The sequence below is a fragment of the Pipra filicauda genome, unplaced genomic scaffold (assembly GCF_003945595.2).
Source record: "Pipra filicauda isolate LSUMZ 115617 unplaced genomic scaffold, ASM394559v2 scaffold109_size3271384_pilon, whole genome shotgun sequence".
Lineage (NCBI taxonomy): Eukaryota > Metazoa > Chordata > Aves > Passeriformes > Pipridae > Pipra > Pipra filicauda.
Window position 1 is genome coordinate 1,809,881 of NW_024103540.1, and position 22,215 is coordinate 1,832,095.

Below are 22,215 nucleotides of genomic sequence, written 5' to 3' on the forward strand. Positions count from 1 at the left end.
AAAAATAAAAGCACAACTTATAATTCCCTTTTCTACATGCAAAAAGCCCAAAAACAGGAATGGAAACTCCATTGTTCTAGGTATTTTAAAAAAATGTCTTTCAGAAAGTATTAACAGTAAACAGAAGCCATCCCAAATATGCCTCAAAACCAAGTAACATTGGTATGAATTCTTTCGATTTTTGTGGTATGAGAGGAAGTGGTGAAAAATGGGTTGGGACTTTCTCATTCTTAAAATTTTCTTACATGTCAAAGATAAAGGAATGCAAGGGGAATTCACTCACTCAAGAGACACTTATTCCAAGTACTCTATCCAGTTAAGATCCGCTCTTGAAGAGAAAAGAGGAGTTCAAAAACCTTGTTCTCTTGAAATTTTTCACAGCTTTATACAACTATTGCTCAAATTACCTATAGGAAGATACAAACTACAATGTGATAAAAGACAGGTACAACTAGAAAAAAACAGCCAAACAGAACTTGCGCAGCTGCCAGCATGGCCAGAGCTGTGACTCTACAGCTATAATTATGTCAGGTGTCACCAGGAGCAGTCAAGGTTAAGTCCTCTGCTAATCAACCACAGATAAATCAGCAACAGATTGGTTTGGAAATTTACAGATCTGAATTAGATGTTTGCTGGAAAAAAGTTTTGACAGCTCCTTTTCTGTTCTTTTAAATCTCTTCCTATGTACTGACATAAACAAAGGAATTCAGAGTTTACTTAATGAGCAGCCACTGAAAGCTGAGGAAGCAGCAGCGTACAGTGTGCTGCCAACCTGCATTTAAGGATCCAGATTCGCCAATTACTTTGTTTAATATAGCTTTTGATATTGACACTACTGGCCATGCAAATACTCTTCCCAAGTGCAGCTGGGAGGGGAAAGTCAGTTTATGACCCTGGATGTAAAAACACAAGGCATCACTGCATTAGCATTAGTCTTAGCCCTAAAGAGAGGTCAGGACAATTATCGTCTCAGGGCATCATGCAGCAACATATCTGATGGAAAGCCCAGAGCTGATTTAGGGAATGCTTTTTGTCTGCCTGGCCTATGCAAAAGCTGGTGGGGCTTGTCCCAACAGGTGGAGATGAATATATGCTCCCAGGAAAGCTGCACACCCATCAGAACACACATCTCCCACCACAACAGCCAATGCCACCCATCAGGCAGCCCCAGACAACTCTGGCCCGTCAAACAGCTGCAAGGAAGCAAACATTCCTTCCTGGGCGAAGAACAAGAAGGCAGTGAACATGAAGGGTGACCGGTGCTTGCAGAGGTGGCACAAAGGAAATGAGCAGTAGTAATATGGACCATGGTAACATGGGAGCCAAAACTCATGTGATATGAGAGAGTCTTAAAATACCCCGTATTGCTTTAATTCAGTTGTTCTTGGAACTAGAGATTGTTTTGCCCTTGTGATGTTTGGTCAGCACCAAAATAATTTTTCAAAACACATCCATCAGAAAAGAAAGGTCAGATCTGCTGGTGTGCTGTTAAGCTGATACAGCAGCTCACCCAAAACAAAGCCCGCAAAACGACTGCAGGAGACCGAGTGTGCACATGAAATAAAACCCAAAACCAGTTTATTCTAAAATAAATACACAGAGCCACAGAGATTGCAGTTCAGCAGCTGCAGACATTTAGGCAGCTGGAAGCCTGGCCATAGCTTTGGCATAATACTCAAGAAAGCCTCCTTAAATAATAATAAAACAAAAAGAACCCCCAATAATGACTCTCCACTACAAAGAGAAACCTCAACAGGCAAACAAGAATTACTTCTGCACTGCTCATTTTCACAGGTTTGCAGGCAGCTAGAAACTACAGTTCAGAAGGGCATGCACTTCTGATTCATCTCAAAAGCTTGTGCATTTTAAAGCCCTACAGTGACAGCACAGGGCACTGACTCAGGATCTGGGTGATTTAGCTGAAGTATTTTAAGATGCTCTTGCCTGCAGCTGTGGCTCATCTCACCGCTCAGGCAGATTTTCCTCCCCGCTGCATCAGGCAGCATAAGAGAGGTGTGCAGGCTCCTCAGCTGCTGCAGCTCACACTCCCCTCACAAATCGGAGCTGAAGGTGATGGTAGTCAATACTCACACACCACACAGCCCTCCTGCTGCCCTACCTCTGCTTCAGGGCACAAGACAACTACTACTTAGGGACAGTGACACCTCGCTTCACTCCTGAAGCCAGAAAACCTCAGAAGTCAGAACCTTAGACAACAGCAATGTTAGTTGTGGTTCTGCTAATTTTAGCTCGTGCTTAACCCACAGTTCCCAAGTCCCTGCAATGCCTTCCCAGGTGCCAAAAGCCACAGCTACCCTATACCTCCACTGTCAAAACACACAGCTTCCCAGATGAGAGGCTCTGGTGCACTTACAGAAACTGAATGCTGCAGAAATACATTTTTCAAATGAGGAAGAGGAAGAAAACAAGGCTGGCTTTATTTACCCCACTGCTACGTGCATATCTTAAAATAAGGAACAAAAGTTCAGCTGCACAGTTCCTGTGTTTCAGAGTCCACTTGAGGACACACAAGACAGACTTTGCGCAGAGGGTGGCTCAGGGGCGTCCTACAACGTATCAAAGAGCCTGCCAGGGCCAGCTTCTACCCCAAGGAGTGAAAGGAGAGAGAGGGGCAAGGGAAACAAACACACACTTCACACACTCTCCTCAGAGTAAACTGGGAAAGCTTTTAGAAGTAAATAAACACACACACACACACACCCGCCCCCATATTCTCAGAAAGCCACCCAAGCAGAATGCTTTTACTACCGTAACTGAAGGGTTTGTTTTATAAGAAGAGTTTCCTCAAGATTTAGTCAACCTTACCAGCCTCCTCCTCCTCTACTTATTCACACTAAACTGTGAAAGGGACTTCAGCTCTCTCCAACCAATTAAAAACTAATTGAAGCAGCAGACTGGCACTATACAGCCCGAGCAGTCTAAGAGACTGAAGACTCAGCTCAGATGAGGCCTACACAATGTCATAATATTTCATTTTATTTAACCTCATAACACAAAGCATTGAAAAGAGTATTCACAAGGATCCAATCCTGCAAAAAACCCCAAAAAACATTCTTTATTCCAGATCAAGTCCACTGGGTTCAAACAAACAGTACATGCACTTTAGTGCACGTGTGCACCACAAGTGCCTGCAGGAACAGAGCAAGGTTTTATTTGTTTGAAAAGCTCTGTGAGGAAGTTACGCAGTTTCTCTCTCAAAAAATAAAGCTGTGTTAGAACATAACTTAGTGGTCAGTTAAAGGGGTGAGGATGTCTCCTTGAATGAATAAAATACACTAAGATACACCTGGATATTATCTAACATTTTCTGCTTTTGATAATTATTTTTGTTACTGCTAGGGCAGTAAACAATGCCAAGGAATTGCTGAAAAGAATTGTCTCTCAGAGAAAAATAAAATTCAGAACCAGTATTTAAACCAAACACAAATCTTTCTACCTTACAGATACTTAACTTTGTGCCTGTTTCTGTCTTTTAGGAATTGGACAGAGTTATAAATACTCTCAAAAAGTTGTTGCAAATACAAAAAGGGTGTAAGTAAGCAGCACTGATGACCTAAAAAGTCAGCGGCAACAAAGATTTCACATATACCCGCAGATTTCCTATTGAAATCTCTTTGCTGCCAATATGCAGCCAACAATTTTGACAAGAAATTCCTAACTTGTGGTCCATGGAACAGACCCAAGGCTGTAAAAAGGGCTAGGAGGCAAGCTTGGTATGGTAGGGAAGGAAAGCAGCTGGTGTTAAAAGAGTCAGGACTGGTAGACAACCTTCTGACAGAAGTCAGGCAGAGAGTCCAAAGGAGCAAATCTATGTTTCTGCAATCACGGATTTTTTTTTGGATACAAAGAAGAGAGATGCAAGGTGACAGAGGAGAACTGCTTTTGTGTCTTGACAGTAAGACTGTTTTAATTGACTGCAGAAAGAAAGGAACAAGACAGCTGTAAGGCAGCTGGTAGTGATTATTTGGAAAGAGTAAGTTTGAGACACAATTTAAGTCCTCAAAAAGTCCTCAGTTAAAACTGGAAAGGAAAAGAAAATGCTAAAGCATATTTGCAAATGGGGTTTATCTGGTGTGGCATCAGATCTCAAAAGTATAAGGACAGAGTATCATTTAACTGAGAGGAGAACAAAAGCTAAAATACAGAAGAAATTGCATGGTGCCTTCCTTGCACAAGCTGTAAGTGTTACAGTACACCTATATAACTAACACTCCAATACAATCAAAAACTCAGCAGAGCAAGCCCATGATGAAAAAAAGCATGGTTCATGGCAAAACTGACTCAAAGAGATTCAATATGATGACCCTTCATAATTAAAAGCTCTTGGGTACTCACAAAATCCCCTCTAACAACTATACGAAGCAAGGAAATTAACTGAGCAATGTGACAGTCTGACTCTGTACAGGAAATCAAGAATTTCTACAGCAACCAGTTAACTCCAGTTCTTTTGGTGGCCTTCAGCACTGATGAGTTTGCTGGAAAGCAGAAGGCAAGCAGATCAGTGTGAACCGTGGAATCTCAGAAAGCTCATTTCTCTTCCATGCACAGTGCATGCCAAACCTTAGGATTCCTGCAGCATCCAGTTATGAAACTACAATAGAAGAGAAAAACAGATGGCTAAAGCCTGTTGGAAAAAAAAAAGATTAAGCCTTACTTCATTTCCAAGGGAAAAAGATGTATATTTGAAAATACAGAACCTACTTCAGACCGTACCTAATTGATATAAAAATAGGCAACTTGCCTCACGGACGTGAAACCTGTCTTCAGTTAAGGCTTTTAAACATAAGAACAGTTTAACCCTTTTAGAACATCATGGCTCACTGTTTTAAGCAGGATTTAAAAGCAAAGCAGTTCATGTAGATGACAAACATTACAAACATTGTACAAAAACAACATACTTCTTTATCTCTGAAGCAACCCCTGAATACAAATCCTGTAGAAAAGGCTCTTTATGTTTACTCTTTTCCAGCCTTTATAAGCAGTTAGCACCCAGGTTCAGGTGAGCAGCTTTCTTGCTCATAAAAGCATCTAAAGGACAATGACACATTAGGAAGTTGGCAACCTCAGCTCTGTAAGTTAAGCCATTCCCTGTGGAAACCAGTCGATATTACATCTGAAGCCTCTATTGAGTCCTTGACTTGCAAGATATCACACAACAATAAGGAAACACAAACGCCACCCTGGAGAGCTCATGTGTTCAGCATTAGATGTTTCAGCAGCTCTATAAAACTGCTATCAGAGCTTCAGGTCCAAGTACTAGAACTGATCTCTGGTCCAAAGGACAACTTTCCTCCTGGGAGCCTCCTCTGCTGAGCCTGTATCTCAGACAAGCCTTGACTCAGTTGCCTGAACAGAGGCCTCCAGCAGCTGGGGAGCCCCAGGGTACACAAGAGACACTTGCCAGGCTGGCAGGCTTGACACAGGGTCAACAGGAGACCTGGGCTTCTCCAAACTGGCAGCTGAGACTGACAGTAAACCCAAAGGCATCTCAAAACAGCATCTGACACCAATGTTCAGGAACTGAACTGGGTCCCCTGCACAAGTCACAGCATTACACCTGCCAGTGATGCCCAGATTCTATCCTACACAAAACTAGTCTGCTCTGACAGCACAGAGCAGTAAATACAGCTTTTTTTGTAGGAGCCTAAGCAAAATGAATGAGACTGATTTCTGGTTTTATTCAATGACCCTGCACTGAGGATTAGCACTAAATTAACTCTTTCCTATCAACATATAGTCCTTTCAGGCCAGGACTGCAGCTCACTGGAGAGGCTGGGTAGAAAATCCTGAGCTGCCCCAGCTTATTCCAAGGGTAAATGGAGGATGACACACTCCAGCACTTCCAAGTAAGCATCTTTAAAAAAAAAAGAAAAAAAATCAAGTGCTTATATGATTAATGCAAAGTGTTTTGATTTCACCGTAGCAGAAGTCACTAATCCATATTAAAGACCAAGACTACACTTGTTTGTTTATTTATTTTAATGAAAGACTCTAAATAAACCAAGTGTTCAATTTTTCAGAGGTACTGAGCAGCCACAGTAATTAGGTCTGGGTCAGTGGGAGCTGCCAAAATGCCACAGAAGTGACTCAGTACTGTTAATTATCTGAAAAATAAGGAACGATGACAACAGTGGACACTCCATCACAACCTGTCTCCCCCCTAACACACCACCAATGAAAAGCCATCATTTGAGAGTGGCTGTCTCTAATCATTAGTAGGGACAAGAATCACAAATTGTAGAAAGTAGAAAAAGCAACGAAAGGAGGTTTCAACCTAATCTGGACAAACAGTGCTGTACCTAGAGATAATTCTTTAAAAGAGTGAAGCAGCAACACCAGAGTGGTAGCAACTTTCCACACAGCCAGGGTAATTCCAGAAAAAAGGGCAGGAGCTATTTTAAACACTAAGTTAAAAAAAAAAACCAACAAAACACATCAAAAACCAAACAACAAACTCAAATCAATACAAGTCCAGAGGAGACAAAGAGTATTAAATCCAACCAGAAACACACTCGACATTGCAAACCATAAATGATCAGTACAAAAACATCCTAACACACAAGTCCTTCTCTGAAGAGTCAGACAAATGTAGACCTAACAGAAGATAGCAGTTCACAAAGAGGCACACAGCTTGTTTTGGTCATGCACAATCCTTGCTCACAGACACTTTTCAGTGCTAGTGTGTTTATGGCTGCATTGTCATTTATTTTAAAATATGAATGGAGCATTCTTTTCCTCCAGAAACACTGCATTGTTAAAATGCCAGTACATTAAAATAACTTACTGCTTACTACATTTCAATCAAACAAACTACAGACTACAGCACTGACACTTAATATGTATTGAATACTTTCAGCAAGAACAGCATATGGAGTTCATTTCTTCTGTTTTGTTCTTATATGGGCCAAACTCAGAGACAAGACTTAGAAACAGATGAAGCAGTGATCCTGTCAGCATGCACAAAAAAAGTATATAAACTGTACCTTCTCCAAAGGTAAGGAAAGATTCAGTCGAAGGTTCTCAAAATAAATAAATATTTACCCCTTTGTTTCATATAAAAGTTTGACTTATGGCAGAAATATTGTATTTTAGCTTGCATGCTTAAGGAACACTTTTGTTGAGGTTTTCCAAATAAGAGGAAGCAGAATCAAAAAGCTCACAATCAAAGGACCATGTGAGTGATGTTTTTCCCCATTGTTATTTTTCCTAGAATTCATCCACATTTCACCACCATACTGTTGCTTTGTCAGAACCAACACAAGCACTGATATTGCCTATAATTATATTCAAGAACACAAAATGAAAGTTCAGAAAGATGACCTAGTTTTTAAAAATTAGTTGCATATCTGAGTCTTTGAAAGGCTGTTCCACTGCTTCACACACAGGCATTTTGCTAGGTGAGCACTCTCAGTTATGATTAACCAATGAGCTGTTTCTAAAATAATAAGATCCTTCATAAGAGAACTTCTGTGTATGAAGTGACCGTTAGCTGCAATTCCAATGTGAACATTCCCCTGCAGGATTCATATTTTAGTGCTGAAGCATTCTGCAAATTCTCAAGCAACGAGTGAATCAAAGTGAAAATGAAACTAAAGCAGGCTTGTTAATGCAAAGTGAACATCAAAAGTAATAAACCCAACTGCTGAAATAAACCCGATAAACCAAAATTACTGTGGAAAACTCTTTGGCCTCTTTAGGACAGTAGATCCCACAAGATAATCACAACAGCCTCTTTCAACTTCTACAATGTTTTTATTTGTAGTTTACTCTGTGAAAGCAAGGTCAGCTTCCAAAACAATTCTGTTTCTTAATAATATTTCAGAACATTTTAGGCACGAAGATAACTTGCTATTAAAAAACCCCAAACGTTTAAACTGACAGTGTTTCTTTAAGACAGAACAGTGAGCAGCCCTCCAGCATATTTGACAGAGATTTCCTACTCCAGGAGATAGAATTTAAATTTGTAGAGGCAATTACTCATAACCAGTGAAAGCAGCCAATGCAAGTGCCAAACTTGCCAACAAGAATAAAGGCCAAGTATTAGAAAGGAGGCTGCAGTTTATTACAAGGCAATTTGAACATCTCAGTCCATGAGGTCTGGAAAGTATTTTCTTCATCCCCTGACACTACAGGCTCTCACTAATGTGAGGAATTATGTCAGTAACATCAATATTCCAAACATATAAAACAGCAGTTGCATCATGGAGATCTTTCCCTGACTATTTAAAAGCTGCTTCTAGTCTTCCCTAACAGATTTATTTAAGCTCATTTTGCAAAGGAAAGAGCTGCCAGACCCAGGACGTTAACCATTAACTGCTGTCTAGTTGGCTATAAAGCCATCCAACTGGACCACCACTGCACAAAATTCTTGTCTGACTAAACAGATACCTTAAGGCAATTCCCAAGGATCTGTCTCTTGCCTCTTCCCGTTAAAAGATGGAAAGGAACAAGCAAGAGAAGGAGAAACATGACCTCTTCAGGTAAGAAAGTCAAAAATCAAAACTGGCATCCACCCCAGATATCCCACCACCACCACCTCCAGGACTGATCTCAAATGCCTCAGTCAGGTAACAACAGTGTCAGTACATAACACTCATCATGATGAGTTGAGTTGGCAGTTGGAAAACAGCTCATGGGAAATACTTAAAGAAAACCCAAAAAACAAAACCAAACAACAAAACCAACAATCAAAACCACACCACTAAGTCACATATGTCACAGATGCCAAGCTAATAAATGCACCCTCCTCTGCAAGGTAAAAACAATGCCAGCCTAAAACCTCAGAATACAGAACAAACCCAGCAGGTCCAGGACAACCACACAGCAAAGCAAGCACTCACTGAGAAAGACAAGCACCCCACTCAGCTGCCTCTGCAGTGGGCAGGCAAGAGAAGGCAAGGGGATGCAAGAGCAGTGCTCACACACCAAACAATACAAAATGAGCAACATCCTTCCTATTTCACCGCCAGCATCTTACTCCATCATTTGTGCAGCAACATGAGCCGCTTCTTACCATTTTTTGGTGCACTCGACCATCAGTTCCTGGTAAGAGGCCACAAACTGGAACTTAGATGCATGTTTCCCAACACGCTGCAGCCTTTTCCAAACTGAAGCCATAGTGGGGAAAAATACCAGTCCTCTTACACAATAGCAAGTCTGTGAATACCAATGTAGGTTTAAGAGAGCGTGTGTGCTTGATACTAGCAGGTTTATATACAGATACAGTAAAAACAGTATGTGAGGAACGTGATAGGATGTCTACAATTCATATTCTGCCTCTCCCTTCTTCACGGTAAATCCCAGTCCAGCTGAATGGCTCATCACTGGCCAGGAGCAGCAAGCAATAGCAGGAGACAGGTAATCAAAAGGCAGTTCTCTCACAGAATCACCATTCCTCGCACAGTAGATGAAGTGAAGACTGCAGGACTAGAAGACAAGACAGAGAGAGAAAGCACTAGTTAATATACTCAACACTACAGTGCTACAATTGCACGTGACCTCGTACCTTCCAAACAACTACAGTAAACTACAAAAACATACCCCCTTCCTGTTATCAAGCCCCCCACCCCTCCAATTAAATAAATAAATAAGAATGTTGCAGCAATTTCAGGAATGCAAACCACGAGACTGTTTGGAAACATATCAACATGTCCTTTTATCAGCACCATCATAATTGGCAACAACAACAAAAAAGGGCAGGTCAGGGCCACACCAGATCCTCATGAAGCATCTCCCTACGAAGCATCTCCGGGAAGCAATGCAAAGTGGCTGAGGTGCTGCCAATATGCACCCAGAGGGAGGGACACAGGGAGATGAAGTTCTTTGTCTTGATGACAAAAGGTGTAACAGTTGTTTCCTCTCTTACACATACACACTCTTCCCGTTCCCATTTCTCTGTCCAAGGAGAAGGACCAGCCAAGAAGCCGGTAAGGGAGTGTTACTATTCAAATGCCCGTGCCAGGGTGAAGAGGAGGATGAAAGAGGAAGGGGCATCTCCCGAGTCTTGGCTACTACCCAGGATTCCCCATCTTCCTCGCTGCATCATATTGAAATTGAAACGTCTCCCCATCCCGCACGGAGAAATGGTCCATCAGGGAGGTAAAAAGCGAGAGGAGAAACCCAGGTGGGTCTCTTCCCTCGAAAGGAAAGCAGCATCTCTGCCGGGTGCAGGGGGAAACAGCCTCTTCATTAGGAATACAGAGAAGCAAAAGCTGGCCGCACCTGGCGAGAAGGCAGGGTAGGCAGGATGGCATCAAAGCTGGCGAGGAGGATACCTGGAGCAGAACGTCCCCCTGCGGCGGGGGAAAGGTGGTCCCCACGGAGCCGCGGGGCGAGGAGCGCCCAGCCCGTGTCACCTCCGCGCCCAGCCCGCCGGGGCAGCGCCCCCCGCCCTCGGCCGGGAGCCGCAGAAGGTTTAAAAAAATGAAAAAACGCCAACGGGCGGCGAGCAAGGCACGGAGGGGAACGGGCGGCCCCGGGCGCGGCGCGGGCGGGTCCCCGTGCGCGGCACTCACCTGCCGCCGGCTCCTCGCGGGCGGCCCCGCCGGGCGGGCGCGCTGGCACCACACGGCAGCCGAGCCCCGGCGCTGCCGCTGCCCATCACTGCGGCAGCCCCACCGGCGGCGGCGGCAGCGCCCCGCGGCTGCCCCCGTCCTGCCGCAGCCCCATGGCGAGCCCCGGACACGCAGAGCGCGGCTCAAGCCCGCGCCTCACGCCGCCACCATCGCCCTCCTGCAGGCGCTGCGCCGCGCCGCGCCCCGGCCCGCCGCTCGCACCGCCCCCGCCGCCCGCCCCCAACGCGCCATTGGCCGCGCCGCGGAGCCGCAGGGCCTCATTGGGCATCGCCCCTGTCAATCACCTGCGCTCCAGAGGGGCAGCGGAGCGGGGGGGCGATGAGCGCAGACGGGGCTCGCAGGGCCTCGCCTCCCGCCCACAGCCCCGTCTTTTTTCTGATTTGCCGCGTGCCTCGAGGGGGCGGGGCTTCTTGTGAGGAGCAGCCACACGATAGGTGGGCGCGGCCGCCCGTCAGCGCGAGAGCGCCCGGCGATTGGCGGCGGCGCTTCCTAAAGCGGCAGCGGGGCTGTCAGGGCTGGGCTGGGGTCTCGCGCGGCCCCCAGGACCCGCCGCCCCGGGGCCGGGGAGGGACGCCCAGACACCGCCCGTGAGGTGGGCGCGGGGCGGCTGGAGGGAGCGAGCGAGCGAGCGGCCGCGGGAGGCGGATGGAAGCGGCGGGCGGGGCGGAGGAGCCACGGCGAGGGACAGTCCCCGCGCCGGGCCCGCCCTGAGGAGGGGTCGGGCCGAGCGCCAGGCCCAGCCCGAGTCCCGCAGCGCAGGCCCCCGTGCGGGAGGGGCTCCGGAGTTCGCGTGGGGCCGGGAAGTTGGTGGGAATGAAATTCCGCGGGCAGGATGATGTTTTCTTTGCCGGTTTGACCGGCGTGCGCAGAGCGGCGTCCAGGCGCTGGGGGCTGGATGTGCTGCTCAGGTCTGTGTAAAAGTGGCTGCGAGGGAGCGCGAGGGGGGCGATCCTGGTGGGATGTGGCTGTGAATTCCCCATAGCCAGGCTGGCTGAATGTTTCTCCCACCGTGCAGTGTCGCTGAGGTGGTGTCGGGAGCCAGATGTAAACGCTCGGTGCTAGGTTCTAGCATTGATCTGATATTTAAACGGAGGCATATTCTGTTTCACGGAGAAAGTGCCACGCTGCTCGCTGCCCACGTGCCTCCTGGACACGCGTAGGCGTGTGTTTAAGTTCTGGATCCCAAAGCGCCATTTGCCATGATTCTGAAATTCACTGAATCTCAGAGTCAGGGTGAGGTGGTTGTGTGATCTGTGGGAGCTAATCCCAAACCTATCAGCCGGCCAAATCAGAAACTAAGCCATCTATCGAGTGGAAGCACAGGGAAATATGGAAGATAATGCAGTAGAGCTCTGAGAGCAGCTGTGAAATCGAAGCCTCGGGGCTTTGCAGTCCTCCTCTGTGTTCTTTTCCATGACAAACCAAATGGAGTCCAAGCCTGATCCACGGACTGGGAAGCTCCTTATCCCAGTGCTTCCCTCCTTTCTCCTAAGCTGCCTCTGACTGTGCTGCCACATCGCAGAGGCTGCCAGCATTTAGTGGCTGGAGTGAAAGGAGAGAAAGATTGACTGTGTGGATGGCCACAGGCCTAAGCTGAACTAAGTTACTTCGGAGAGAGTGAATATTTGGGCTATTGAAAACGTCAGCCCTTTGCTTATAGCGTGTCAGTCTTCAGTCCTTACCCGAGCTGCCTGGGAAAGGCAGTGATTCTCCTTTTTCTAAAGTGGTGCACTGGAAATGTTACAGGCAGTTGTACTACTCATACAGAGTTTCTCGGAAATGCTCTTTTTCCAGAATAGTTCTGAAGATTTTGCACATTTATCTTAACGTTTCTGTCCCAGTTTCGCAGCTGGTCTGTACACAGAGTAATTCCAACACACTTGAGGGAGACATCCACTGATTAAATGCAGATCACCTGCTTAGGATTTGAGAAATGAGGCCAGGATTTCCAGAGCACATCAGACTGAAAACATGCAGTGTGGAGCACACACATGCTTGATTTTGACTTGGAAAATACCAGATGGAAAACTGGCAGTTGTGGATCAAACAAGGTAATATGAAATTCCAGTGGACCTGAGGAGACCCCTAGTTTCTCATACTAGGGAAATGTCCAGTAGTCAGTTGTGCTGATTTTATTTCAAAACTTGTCTTTATTCTGATATATTACCAAAAGTTAATCCATAAGTTTCTCTGATTTATCTCCTAAATATCGTGCAGCACTCAGGCTAATTCCTAAGACATATTTTTGACCAAGATCTTATTTTCCTCAAACTGAGATAGACATTTTCTGTCCTGTGGAATAAATGCAGAAGATCTGATGGTTTGTTCAGTGACTTGTGTTTCAAACCTCATTATTTATTAACATTTTCCATTTCCTTCATAGCTTTTGGATTTGAGTTACACCAGGCCTGGGAGGTACATGGCATAAGGCTGCTTTTTCCTTTGTGGCATGGGGAGAAATATAACACAGGCAATTATCCTACAAATTATCCATTTATTTTACAATTTTTAAGACTAGCACTCCTCAGTTCTTGCAATTTTGGGGAAAGCTTTAGGAGATTTCAAAGGGTGTGAAGAATTACTGTGGAAGGAAGGGCAAGATCTTCAGCTGGAGGTTGAAAGCTAGAGGCCACCACAGCATTATGAGGTTACTGGACTGAGCCTCATACCAGACCAACTCAAAAGCTCGTGTGACTTCTGTTGGCAGCTCACAGCCCAAAGGACCCAATAAATGGCAAAAAGGGATTAGCAAGGGCATAGATGAAGAACCCCATACCCCTTCCTTGGGTCAGAGCACTCAGATGAGTCAGCAAGGAACCTCCCTGTTGACTTCATTCCTACATTGCAAAGATCTCCTGACTGGTCCTGCCAGCCACAAGCCTGGTTTGTGCCAGTGACCCAGCTCAAACCATAGCTCAGCTCCAGAGGGTGGCTCAGGATCTGAGCCGAGGTCTAGGGAAACTGTCACATTTTTACTTAATTCAATATTATGAGCTTGATGGTGAAAACAAGCACAGCTAATTACACCAAAGTACCCAATGCTCACCTTTAAGGTCAGTACCTGAGTGAACAACTCTTCTGTGACTCCCAGAAGGGTCCTTCTGATTATGAAAAAAATGATGCATCATTTTATGTACAGTGTCAAATACCTTCTCTTCTGCAAGCAGGAAAAATAGTCACTTGATGAATAGGTAGATGCTGGTTTATTGTTTAAAAATACATAATGTGTATGTCACAATCTACTGAAACCATATTCCTGTCAAATCTGGTGCTTTCCTTGCCTATGGAAGGACAGCCAAGGAAGTGTATTTGTATATATTTGAGCATGCTCTCATCTGTGTTGTTCTGGAAATGGCATGGAACAGGATGCTGAGAGCTGTTCAAACTGGGAAGTTGGCAGTGCTGACCAGGGATTCCCCAGAGCAACCATACCAGGTTCTTTATAAGCAGCTGGTTCCACCAAGGACACTTATCCTATCCAAAAACATACTTATGCTCTGTGGCTCCTCTTTCCCCCCTGCTGTGCTGACACTGAACCATCCAAACTCCTTCACAATCTCCACAGAAATCCCCATGTATTATTTTTTTCCTGGATTTTGCCTCCTGCTCTCTGGCTTTGGCCTGATGGGGGGAGATTTCAGTCCTCCTGGTCCAAGTAGAGAGATGAACTATGCTCTATTGCTGTTATTCCCTGTCAAGTTTTAAAGCTACACAGCCTCTCCCTTATCCTTCAACGCCTCATCATCAGCATGACTAAGGACAGGTTGTTCACTAATAAAGAAATGACCTTTGCTAGGAATAGCTGTCATAAATCTCCCTTTCCTTGTCCCTCTGTACATGAGCCTGCAGAAATGTCACTGAGGGAATCAACTAATTGGATTATGTCAAATTTGCAAGAACATTCCTCTTTCTGAGGCGATGGGCTGCGTACTTGAGGTTACCCACATCTGCCACCTTTTAAATGTGTTTGGATTTCTAGATCCCATCAAACCTTTGATCCCATAAATAAGGTAGTGGAAAATATGCACTGACCTCAGTAATAAGTGTAAGTACCATCCTAGTCCCCAACACATGTCCCTACCTGATGCTTGACCCTGTAACATTCAGTTCTGTAACAAGTCATGCTACATTTTATGGTAGCACACTTGCCTGCTCTTTTTCTTTGTTTCTTCACATCCCAACATTAATTTTTATATATATATATATATTCACAAAAAAAATCATAACAGTATACGTAGCAAAACATTTTTTTAATCCTCCCTTTGTTTCTTGTTTGTTGCTGGAAAAACTCCACTCAGATGTCTTTTTACGTGATCTGGTAACACCCAACAGCCATTCTGTATTGGAGGGAATAATGTTTTGAATATTCCCTCTGCTAAATATCAGTGACAATTGAAAGGGTGCAGGTGTGTGTGTGGAATACCCCATTTTATTTGAGCAATGCAAGCTTGACTTTGACACTGACAGCTGAGAAAAGGCGATTCCCACATTGCAGAATCAGACAGCCCAGTTCCTATCATAGCCTGGAACGAAAGCATATCATTTCAGCAATACCCCCAGCTGTGCTTAAGGCATAAAAACATCACCATTTGTTCTTGCCTTACAAACAAAAGAAGCAGATTTTAGGTTGTGCTCTGGCGGGCTTGTGCTTTGTTAACACTGGCGGGGGCTGAGGGAGGCAGCCCAGCCTGGTTCTTGCCTATGGAACAGCTCCTGTGTGCAGCATTCCCAGCCCAATGTGTGGAGCTGTGTACAGGCACCCACCCTGTTAAACCTCTGCTGCCAAGGGGAATCTGCAGAGACAGGGGTTGGGGTACTTCACCAGCACCTCTGTTTTATGGATTGTTCTCCCATTCTCTTGCTGTGGCTGGAGCTCACACTTGTATGTGGTGAGCCCCTGCTTGTGCTTCAGCCAGGCAGTGAGTGCCTCCCCTCCAGGCTCTGTGCCAGAAGGAGTACCCAAAAGGCCTGTCCCCTGAGTGGCAGCCTCATGTCACAGCCCCTTTGCTCTCCTGTGACCGACTTTGTTCTGCCACCCCAGAGGGACCAGGTAATCCCTGCCCTGCCCCTCTTAACCCCACTGCCCAAAATCTTGTAGGCAAAGTCAAGCAGGGTGGTTCAAACAGAGCAGATGAAAAACATCCTCACCTGTCTTTCCATTATCTCCCCTCTTGTCTGGCTGACATTCTTCCCAAACCACTCAGCACTACGGGGCATGTTGTATTTATGTGCAGACGAGGTCAAGGACAGGAGTCACATTCCTGAAATGCAGAAGTCTCAGTGCAGTCCAGCCTGTGGAATCAAGACCAAAGATGGGGCACTGGTGGTGGAAACCCAACACTTTAGACAGTATTTGCCTGCTCTGGATCAGAACACTGGATCAGTGCTGCTTTCTCCAAGTTTATTATCAACTCCCCTGTTAGTCAGCTTACAATGGTCTGAATGAGTTTTGTCATAGCCCTTTGATACCCATGAAATTGTGTACACCTCTTAGTGGCCCTAGTTACCCTCTTCTCAAAAAAAAAAAAAAATTAAAAAAAATAAAAAAAGAAGCAGGCAGTACTTTGTCCATAAATAACAACTTTCAATCTTTTATCATGCTTAGTGTCTCCTGTGCCCTTTCCAGTTCTTCAATGCCCTTCCTGTGTGGTCTCCCTAGCCTTTTTACAGAGTATAATTATGCTTGTATAGGACATCCTGCAGCACTAATGAGGGCAAAGAATGCCTTTCTCCCTCTCTTTTTAAAACAAACAGCACACAATGTGGCCAGCAGGATAGGGCAATGACCATCCCCCTGTACTTGGGCACTTCACGAGGCCACACCTTGAGTCCTGTGTTCAGTTTGGGCCCCTCAGGACAAGAAAGACGTTGAGGTGCTGGAGCGTGTCCAGAGAAAGGCAAAAGAGCTGGTGAAGGGTCTAGACAAGTCTGATAAGGAGCAGCTGAGGCAGCTGAGGGGGTTCAGCCTGAGAAAAAGAGGCTCAGGGGGGAGGGAGCCTGGAGGGGTTGTGTAGATGTGGCCCTTGGGGACATGATTTAGTGATGGGGGGCTCGGCAGTGCTGGGTTGACCACTGGACTTGATGATCTTAAATGTCTTTTCCAACCTAAATGATTCTATGATTCTATTATTTATTACCAAATAATCCATGCTTGTTAATTTAAGATGCCCTTCATAAACAATTACCTTGATTCTCTGGAACCGTTTGCTTTTTCTCATTGAGTTTTTTTTTCTTTCAATTTCTACAATTCTTTTCGACTTTAAACATGACCTTTTTTAATAAGTAATTTTTTTCTTAAGCTAATTGCTGCTACACAGACCACCACCAATGCTCTGTAGACACAGCTGAAAGTGAAAGGGCCAAACTTTATACAAGATAAAGACAGGGAGCAACCTATGGCTAGGATTTGGAACAAGCATCTCAGAGAGGTATGGCAGCACAAGTGAAAACACAAGACATTTTCTCCACAGACAAGAGGTTAAGAACAGAAAGACCCTTTTCTAAGAGTTACGGAAGAAAATAAGAGATGGAGCAAGTTGAGGGGAAGACTTGCTTTCTAGCTCCCATACCCATTCTGCATGACCCTGGCTATGTCAAATCTCTGCTTAACCAGCTGTAGATGTTTCGTGGAGGCATCCAAGGAAACTGCAGATTCAGTGGTGGAAAGGTCAAGGAGTGAAGGTGGTACAGCCCATACTTTTTTTTCTACTGTGATCCCATTTATCAGAAAATCAGTAGCTGGACATGCAATCAGAATAACGAGCTGGAAAAATGTAAAGCCTTTTACCTGTATTTCCGTAACCACCAGAGAAATCATAAAATGGAACACAGCTGTCTCTAAAGATTATGCAGGAAACTCCTCTTTGCCCAAATATAATATATGTCACCTTTAAAGAGAATGCCTGGTTAACTTTGGATCTACACCATCGGTCATTCATGCAGCTCATCAGTAACAGGGGTATGCTTCCTTGGAATACAGGCATTAGCAATGCACAGGCCACCATAGATCAAATCTGAGGCCTTCTTGGAAGCCAGTCGAGAAGCAATTACCTTGCAGATGTGATAAGACAATCTATTAGACAATCTATTATGCAAAACCATGTTCCTACCAGGCTAAGAGGAAATTTGGAGCTAACAACTTGTATAACCAGAATCCCAAACATTACACAATGGGACATTAGTGAATACTTGATGAAAAGTACCTCAAATCACAGAGTGGAAATATATATGTGTGGTATGGCCTTCATCCTGCAGAAGATCTACAGTTACCACAGCTGAAAGCATCTACTCATGTATGCAAGACACGCAAGTGGACAAGTGTTTGCAGTAATGGTGTTGGGCAGGTGTGAGATGGTGTGGAAAAACTCAGTTTTGAAAGGACAAGCAATTAATTCTGTTGTAAAACTGACTGCAAAGTTTCCTGCTCCTACTTTTAATATCTCAGCAGCCACACAGCTTAGACAAATACCTCTAGTTAATCTGGAAATTAAACTACATAATCACAGCCAAGTTAGATAATTCCAGACTAAGAAACTACTCTTCAACATGCCCAGATTAACCTATAGGGATTTAAATGGTGTTGCAAGTTATTTTTAACTGAGTTATCACTAATCTCCCTATATGCTTTTTAGACTGTATAAAGTCACACTGTCAGAAAACATGTTAGCTTCCAAAAATAAAAGAGCTGACCACAAATGGGGTGTAGGACTCATTTGCCAGATCACGGTGGTGTTTGGGCTCCTCCAGTTTGCCCCACTTTACAACCTCCCTTCTGCTAAATTCCTCTGCACAAGCTATGGAGGACATGTAGCCTTATGGACCATGTATCCCTATGCTAGATTCCTCAGTGAGTCCCAGGCTGAAGAGGAGACTGCTCAGTGTAGATATTTTTCATCCACAGTCTTGGAATCTTACTGACTTTTCACATGTGCCTAGAAGGAGTGACTGCTTTGCCAGCCCTGTAGAGGGACAATGAGGGGAAAAAAAAAAGGAAATCTCTAGTTTGGGCCACTTGCTAACTGCAGCTCAGTGACACACTAGTGCCTGGGGCCACTTTGAATCCCTAGGTTTGAAATTAAAGATCTAGGGGTATAAATGGGTTTCTCGCCAGTAAAAACAGTAGAGTCCCAAAACCCCAGCAAATGTGCTCCCAGCCCAGGGCAAGTGCTGGGAACAATTCCATTGCTGCACTTAAAGATGCAACCTAATCAATCACCAAGATACCTTCCTTTCATCCCTAACCAGAGCTGCAGAGCTCAGCAAAAGGACCTGCACAACGACAGCACGAGGCTGGTAAAGGCACCTCAGAATCTCTCTTCCTGGCAAAAATTTCTGTATCAGCCAAGCTAGCAAAATCTGTCTGTTTTGGGAAACAACGGATACGTCAAACATTCTGGCAAAGCCCAGGAGAAATGACAGTTCAATGATGTTGAAAAGAAAATTATCAGAGAGAGATTAGTTTGTCTGACAGTATGTCTTTATGCTCTCCACTGAAGAAGAACAAGAGTCCTTTCATGCATATTGAATTTACTTCTGGTGCGAGTCAACCTCTGTCAGTAGGGCTGTAAGTGCTGCCGGTTTAGAAAAATGGGTGATCGCTGCAACCTGGCACCTGCTCCCTGCACACCCCAGAGCCCAGAGCTTTCCAGCCACTTACTCAGCTGCAAGCAATGCTTGTTTTACACCAAAGCGTCATGGGTTTGGCTGCAGCATCCAGAACACTGCACTATCTATTAAAACATTTGCCCAAGTAGGCAGACGGTACAGGGGGTCTGCAGGCCATGGAAACCCCAGACTCCAGTTATGAAGCTAAAAGAGGTAAGGGAGCAAATGGTGCCTGTTAACAGGAGTGGCCATCCCAGCTCATTTCTCACACAACTTTGCAGGAGAATTACCCTGCACTGCCGATTGTCTGGTGCCATCTCTCTCTACAAGATACAACAAAATTTTACCACTGTTTTGCCACAGCCATCCCTCAGATGCTGTGGTGTTGCAGCTTGTGCAGAAGCAATAATCCCTGAACAGATGGAGAATTACACCACCACTGCCCTCCGGAGAGTCTTTGCAGTTTGCAGATGTGTATCACACTCACCATCCATTCTCCTCCCAAGTCTAAGATATCCATGAGCTAAAAGCTTGGATACAAAGTAATGCCTGGAAAGTTTCGGGTTCTTTTTTGTATACTGATAAGATGCTCAACACAAATGACAATGGTATGAATTTTGTCTCAGGCTCCTGCTATTCTGCTCACCATTCTGGCAGCCCAAAGGTGGCAACAACCCAACTGAACTCATAGGTTATGTCTTCCCTGGGAGCAGGCAGAACACATGAAGAGGTAGGAATGGTGTGTCATTTCCCAGCTGTGACACAGATGGGGACGAGGACAGAGTAGCTGGGTGACTGGTGTAGCCTAGCATGGCAGGAGTTCCTCTTTGGAGACTGCAGCATTTGAAATCCCATAGAATAATCCTGCTGCACCCCTCTGCTGGGGCTCAGGAGTCCCACTCTGCTGGTGCCCACTGCAGCAGCAACAGCTCCTAATTGCTCAGGACAGTGAAGACCTTCCATCACAGGGTTTTCTTTTGCCAGCCTCTTAGTTGAGAAGGAAAACTGCATAGGTAGTAAAACTGCTCAACTCACAGTTACATGCTCCTATTGTTTATTTAAAGCATTGCCCAAACTACTTATCTTCCCTAGTATGAATCTTAGTACAGCTGAACTGAGTTTAGCAAATCTTCCCACCTAAAAGAAGAACTTGAAACTGTCACGAAAGTAGAGGTGAAAAGTTTGGTTAAAATACAAGAAACCAAACAAAGAGGGTCTGGCATCTGGCAACAACAATAACTGTCGGTGCCCTTCAGCTTGCTTTACCCACTACATCAGACAATGCTGACCTCATTGCTCACCACAAAATTGTGATGCCTTCCTCAGTCCAGGGCAGCATCACCTCAGCGAGACTAAAATAAAACCCACTGAAAGGCTTTATATAATACCACGGCTACAAGATCTCTAATGTAGTTTTCTTATTGGAGCAAGAGCCAAGTACAGCTTAAATTCATTAGCTAATGGCCTGTGACAATGAAGGACAAAGACAATTATTATGCACATTTCCCAGCTGATTGTTTCTGTGTGAAGAAAATGCAACAAATTATTGTTCTCCTGTATTAATGCACCATAAAGGATTACTATCATATCAATTTCAAAAAATCCCTATCCCTTTCAAAATGCAGACAAATGCCAGATAAATTTGATTTTTATAGATGAAAGCTTGGCAGAAAAGTCAAGATTTCATTAGGGCCATGGACAATCACATTACATTTTATATGATATGAGGACTTCACTACTAAATCAGGAAATTGATCTCAGGGCATTTTTTTCTACTGAAGACTTATCAATTCCCTGAGTATCTCTCAGGTATCTCAAACACTTATCCTTGGATATAATAGTCAGAGGCATTCCTAATAGCTGGGTTTTTTAATAGAAAAGTCAGAAAAGAAATACAACATAAAATCATAAAATCATGAAGGTTGGAAAAGATCTCCAAGATCACTGAGTCCAACCTTTGACCGATGACCACCTTGTCAACTAGACCATGGCACTGAGTGCCACATCCAGTCATTGGTTATTGTGTTCAGTAAGGCACTTTGCCTTATTGAAACTCATACCATCGGCCTTGGCCCATTGGACCAGCCCGTCCAGATCCCTCTGCAGAGCCTTCCTGCTCTCCAGTAGATCAGCACTCCCACTCAACTTAGTGTCATCTGTGAACCGACTGAGGGTGCACTCGATGCTCTCATCCACATCATCAGTAAAGATATTAAGCAATCAATAAAGACATTAAAAGGACTGGGCCCAACACAGATCCCTGGGGACACCACTAGTGACCAAACACCAACTGGATGCAGCAGCATTCACCACCACGCTCTGGGCTCAACCATCCATCCAGTTCTTAACCTGTACAAGCCATGGGCTGCAGCTTCTCCAGCAGAATGCTGTGAGAGACACTGTCAAAGGCTTTGCTGAATTCCAGGCAGAAAACACCAACAGCCTTTCGCTCATTCACTAGGAGGGTCACCTGGTCATAAAAGGAGATCAGGTTGGTCAAGCAAGACCTGCCTTTCCTAAACCTGTGCTGGCTGGTGCTGTTCCTCTGCTTGTCCTGTATGTGCTGCGTGATCACACTCAAGATAATCTGTTCCATAACCTTGCTGGACACTGAGGTCAGCCTGATAGGCATGTAGTTCCTTGGATCCTCCTTCCAACTCTTCTTGTGGATGGGCATCACACTGGCCAACTTTCAGTCAACTGGGACCTCCCTGGTTAGCCAGGACTGGTAGTAAATGACAGAGCAGGGCTTGGCCGGCTCTTCCACCAGCTCCCTCAGTACCCTCCATGTAAATCCCATCCTGCCCAATGGGCTTGTGTCTAAGTGGCTCAGCAGGTCACTAACTACCTCCTCCTGGATTACAGGGGGTCTATTCTGCTCCCCATCCCTGTCTACCAGCTCAGGGGACCAGTTGCCCTGAGGATAACCAACCTTTCTGTTAAAGACTGAGGCAAAGAAGGCATTAAGTACCTCAGCCTTTTCCTCATCCTTGGTAACAATATTCCCCCCCTCATC

General features: G+C 45.0%; 1 protein-coding gene and 1 long non-coding RNA gene across 13 annotated transcripts in view; both read right to left on the minus strand.

The window, feature by feature from the left end:
• The window catches only part of EHBP1 (EH domain binding protein 1), a 212,247-nt gene extending 201,132 nt beyond the window's left edge, over positions 1-11,115 (minus strand). For 3 of the 11 annotated variants that reach the window (XM_027713873.2, XM_027713515.2, XM_027714352.2), the window contains exons 1-2: positions 10,243-10,424; positions 9,035-9,447 (exon numbers count right to left, since the gene is read on the minus strand). In XM_027713873.2, coding sequence (XP_027569674.1) covers positions 9,035-9,138 — 104 coding nt within the window. In that variant the 5' untranslated portion in view covers positions 9,139-9,447; positions 10,243-10,424. Of the gene's footprint in view, positions 1-9,034; positions 9,448-10,242; positions 10,425-10,535; positions 10,742-10,879 lie in introns of those variants that run through there. The other 8 variants (XM_027713798.2, XM_027713718.2, XM_027713375.2 and 5 more) reach the window with 5 other exon arrangements.
• Positions 11,116-13,430: 2,315 nt separating this feature from the next.
• Positions 13,431-22,215, minus strand: part of LOC120323239 — a 55,626-nt gene continuing 46,841 nt past the window's right edge. The window contains exons 11-12 of one of the 2 annotated variants that reach the window (XR_005563532.1): positions 15,744-15,887; positions 13,431-13,752 (exon numbers count right to left, since the gene is read on the minus strand). This is a non-coding gene — a long non-coding RNA (uncharacterized LOC120323239). Of the gene's footprint in view, positions 13,753-14,826; positions 15,119-15,743; positions 15,888-22,215 lie in introns of those variants that run through there. The other variant, XR_005563531.1, reaches the window with a different exon arrangement.